General features: G+C 37.0%; 1 protein-coding gene across 1 annotated transcript in view; it reads right to left on the bottom strand.

The window, feature by feature from the left end:
* Positions 1-3,683: 3,683 nt before the first annotated feature.
* Positions 3,684-5,170, bottom strand: part of LOC124166692 (caspase-1-like) — a 29,357-nt gene continuing 27,870 nt past the window's right edge. Inside the window, exon 6 of the mRNA XM_046544339.1 lies at positions 3,684-4,046. Within this exon, the coding sequence (XP_046400295.1) occupies positions 3,805-4,046 (242 nt within the window). The 3' untranslated portion in view covers positions 3,684-3,804. The remainder of the gene's footprint in view (positions 4,047-5,170) is intronic.

The following is a 5,170-nucleotide window of genomic DNA, read 5'->3' as shown; positions in this document are numbered from 1 at the left end:
CAGAATATATTTTCAGGGTAAGAGGGGTTTCATAAGCAGATTTAGGGGGCGGAGGGAGGGGGGGCACGTGCCCCTCCCCCCCAGACGCTTAAAAAATAGACAAAATTTTTATACGGAATTCATTACGTTCGTTTTGTTTTGTGCATTAAGGAGCCTCAATCATTTCATTTCATTTTGACAGCTTTCGTATTAAAATAAATAGAACTTTTCGTACAGTGATCGTTGCATGTTGTTTTTAATATCAAGTATGAGAAGAACGTTTGCAATTCAGACCGTTGTCATTCCCCCCCTCATAAAAAATCCTGGATCGACCACTGGTTGTAAGTTTTCTTGTAAGTTGGTGCGTAATTTTAAATAACCACTCCACTGAAGTTTTATATGTAATATAAATTTGAAATAAAAATCAAGATTATAATATTAGCATAAGATGTATCTAAAATACTCCGATAGCTCTAAGTGGCAGACAGTAGACAGCGTAAATGATAAAAAATGTCATCAAGTCGGAGGGCCTGGACCACCTGCCCCTTCCCTTTTAAATTAGCCCCTGGACGTTACAATGAATCCCACGCACGTACGTACCAACTGATGGAAAGGAGGGAAATTCTAAAGGATATTCTTGTAAGGGGATCTTTTGAAAAAGAAGTACAGAATATGACTTTCCATTTTTTCGGCTGCACCTCGTCCAGTGTTGATGACAACAGTTTAGATGGTTTTGACAGTGATCCTCCTTGCATCTTCGACATGCATACAACATGGTTATATAACGTCTCGTTTTTAAAAAAAACTGTATTTTACGGCAAAAAGTTAATATCGATGGCTAAGTTCTAACAACACGTATCTCAAATTCGGCCGGTTTGAGACAGGTATCTTAAAAAAAGCGTAATAACATTAAAAAATAAAATGCAAGCAAAAAACAAAGATTTGTTTGCAAATGAATGCTTCTTTTTCAAGTTTATGAACTTTTGGTTTTTGATTTCAGTGTGCAATTAACAAATATTAATCGTTTTTTGCTCTCCTGAAAATCTGCTATTTTCGAGATACGTTTTGTTAGAACTTAGCCATCTATATATAATTGCTATATGTATAAGCGTGTTTTGTTACCTGGTGTAAATGCGACTTACCGCTTCCTAACTTTAGGTTAACGTGAGTGTGGCTTGAGTTTTTTTTTTTTTTCATTTTCTGCCGCCACCAAGAGCTGCCACTGGGCGAAAAGATAATGGCACTAGGTAACATTCGTGGCGCCTAATTTGTGTGCTATTTTATTCACTGCTACCAATACTTTCTTCTCTTTCTTCATAGCATGTCGTATGTTACTCATTCGAGGCCATCCCTTCTTCCCTTCCACTTATCCTTCTACGATTGTTTTCATTAGGCCACCATACCTCAAGATGTGTCCAAAGAAGTTATCCCGACTTCTCCTTAAATTTTTCGACACCTTCTCTTATCTCCCACTCTTCTTAGCACCTCCCTAATTACTCCGTCAATCAGTTTATCGCAATCATTCTTTAGTAGCACCACATTTCGAATACTTTCACTCTTGACTTCTCTGCTGCTGTCAATGACCACGCCTCACTTCCATTGAGTAACATGCTCCATAAATAAAATTTAATTCAGCATATGGTGAATTTTTCCTTACTTCAATGCTTGTACTCTCAGAAGTAAGTGGATTCTTCTTATTGTAAAAAAAGAAGAATCTCCAGGCCTTCTTCGCCTACGCTATTCTACTGACTATTTCTTTCTTGTTTCATCCATCGATGATAATTCGGCTTCCATGGTAACAAAACTCTTTTACCTCTTCAAGCTTTTCCAATCCTATGTTTATATTTGTCCCAGCCTCGTCCTCTCTTTTGCTGCATATTAATATCTGTAGATCCCGAGCCATAAGTCGGGTCCGTGTTGTTCTTATTATCAAAGTAATGCAAAGTTTACGAGGGATTTTCACAATGAATTTTGCCGATTTCAATAATTGCTGTAAAATGAACAGCGTAAACCCCACAAAATTTCTCAGTATTATGTATCTGGCTCCACCTAATTTACCCCCAAATTTTCCAATTCAATAAACTAACAGCACACCACATTGGTTCGTATGAGGTTCAGGTAAATAACCGATTATGGATTATATTTTAAATGTATTTAATTTTTATAAATGTTCTTCCCTATTAATATTTACCACGAAAGTATAATATGATCTTGATCAACACCGCGGCGCCGGTGGAATACCGCCGAATGAACATTTTATAAAATAAAAACGCCATTTTCAGAACACCAATAAAAATTTATTCATAATTACAAATATCTTAACTTTCCATGCATACGAAATTTCATATAATTTCTAAATGTAATTTTTTAGGTAATAGGGTAAATGAGCATAGCATTTAAGTAGTTTCCAAGACATTGAGAGTTTTGTTGGAGGAACTCTTTCATTATAAAGCCGCATCTCCGGCATTCGTTTTTCATAACTTTCATTCAGGAACTGATACTTTGAAAACTAATTACAACGTTAGATAAGCGGTTGAGGCCAAAAACGTTATCTCCTTCGTCATGGCAACATTAATATTATAAAATATAATAATTTCGTGTTGATATGTTGTATTTATTAATCTGTAAATTTTGGATAACGTTCTTGGATCAAGTGATAGATGAACTAATCCAACGAAAATCATGGTTTTGCATCAAGGAAAAAGTCTCAACGACACAACGTGATGATTAAAAGTTCACAAAATTTCGTTATTTCGTTGTTCATTTCGAAATACAACGCGACCACAATTTAACTCTTCATAATCCCGAAAAGAAAGATGGGATAAAATAAGAACGGACGAGAGGAAATATTGTTATTTTTCTCACTTTTAAAACTTAATCTCCATTTATCCTTTATAACGCATTTGAACTTCAACTCTATAAGCCATCTGTTAGAAAATAATGACACTATATGCGTTAAAAACGTTCCTTTTTGAACATTGTGATACTTTTTTGATTAAATTTTATGAAAACATTTACCTATTCGATGTAAGGTGTCCTCAAAATTATACATTAAAATAACCAATTCTTATACCTAGCTTTCGTACTTTTTCAACCGCAAACCCGCGCTACATATTAGGCCCAGATAATTTAAACAAAAAAACTTATAACACAGCACTTTCATGTCATCCGTTGAGAAAATACTTTTCTAATTTAAAAATAAATATGTTTAAAATTCAAGTTACATTAATGGTTTGAAGTAGATTCCTTAGAGCAGGGGTGTTCAACCTGCAGCCGCAGGGCCACATGCGGCCTGCTGGCTAATTTCTTGCGGCTCCTAAGGGCTGATTACACGGCACTTTGACACGTACAAGTTAATGTAGCTACGTTTTCAGGAATGATTTTGGTGGACCGGAACGGAACATGAACGAATGCATGAACCAAATTACGAGAGGTTCTATTCTCCGTTCATGCATTCGCACAAGTAGGGCGGTTACACAGTGCATTTTGTCGCTCATTCTCGCGTTCATAAATTTAGAGATTAACCCATACGTGTTAATGCATCGTGAAGCCAGGCCTCTGGAAGCTAAAGAAAATATTGTATCGCGAACCAAATATCGACACACTAGTCAAAAATAAACAATGTAAAAAATCTCAATGGTTGATTCAACTTTTTAACCAATAAATATTATTGCCCTTCGAAATTGTGTTTTTTTATTTTATTCATGTGGTGGTAAGATAAGGTGTAGTATTGTGGCCTTCCGGAAGACGAGAAATCGATTTTTGGCCCTAGAAATAAAAGAAGGTAGAAGACTCTTGTCTTAGAGTCCCTTGCCTGGATCCCATTTATATGGATGTGGATTCGAAATAGACCAATTTCGTGAGCGTGGACGAGAAGACGGGCATCTGCTTCTTTCTGTGCAGGTCGCGTCTCATGGGGGCGCACGACTTCCGGTTGAAGGCGACGGCTTTTAGCGTGAGCGTCATGATGGTCAGCAGGTCCTTCCGACGACAGTGCTGCCGCATCATCTTGCAGAAGTCCTGGACGAACCAAGACCCTTCCTCAGGGTTCCTCCAGGAGTAATATCCTGAGCGGAGAAAATATATACGTGAGTGCATACTTGCATAGTGCGCAATCGTCCTTAACATTCGATACGTTTGAGGTCTAGTTATTCTTATGAACTAACAAGAAATTAATGGGTAAAATTACAATCGATTTCCCAAGCAACAATCAATAATCCAACAACATTGTCGGCGTTTACGTATGAGAGAGTGAGAAGCGTATGGGCACAGGTGATCTCTTTTTTCTATGCAGTGTTAGGTACAGAAATTAGGTATAGAAAACAAACAAGATCAATCAGATATTTAGTGGTGCATTTTATATTCCACTAAATGTCAGCACAATAAAGAGACTCACTCGTATCCCATGGCAACCAAGTTTTTGTGTATTTCTACTAACTATTACCTTTCCCTAACTCTGTTGAGAAAAATATCACTTGTACAACCACTTGGCTTGTCCCCCTCTCATATGACATCCATGTTAATCCATTCAACGTTGTGTGGATATATGTCAAATATCTAGAGGACCTCTAAACAACGTCGCAGCGATGTCCAATAGTGGACATGGAGGCCCATTTTACCACATCTCTTAGATACCTTGACAACATCAAATGAGCAGATAATGGGAGTGCCTATTATGATATTTGGTAATCCCAAGGAGGTTGTGAATATCTGGGGGCGCTGTTTCCGAGTTTTTGGCGTGGTCAAAGTTTCGCCATCTTGGTTTGACAATTTTTGGACTTTTAGTCTCCTAATGATATTTTGATGTGGCTAATTTGTGTTCAAAATGAAATGCACTACAATGAGTGAAAAATGCCACTACAATCACTAATATTTCGCCCGTGATTGTTATTGGATTTTTCCCATCATCCGCGATACTTCTATATATGTATAAGCACTCTGTCTGTTAGCCTCTTCACTAGTGGAAATATCCTTGAGAATATACTTTATTGGTGTAATTGTTAGATTTTCGTTGGCTAAAATAAAATAAAATTCAGCATAAGTGCACGTAAAAGACTAGTTTACTCTCGTAAATTTTATTTTCAGCTGAGCTGGTTGAAGAACGTATCCGTGGTGATTGAAATAATAATTTTTCTCTGGGTAAAGATATTTGAGTCATAATTTCGCGAAGCCTACCAATGACGTAAGAAAA

This window comes from Ischnura elegans, chromosome 10, assembly GCF_921293095.1.
Source record: "Ischnura elegans chromosome 10, ioIscEleg1.1, whole genome shotgun sequence".
NCBI lineage: Eukaryota > Metazoa > Arthropoda > Insecta > Odonata > Coenagrionidae > Ischnura > Ischnura elegans.
This window is presented reverse-complemented; position numbering and strand designations above follow the sequence as displayed.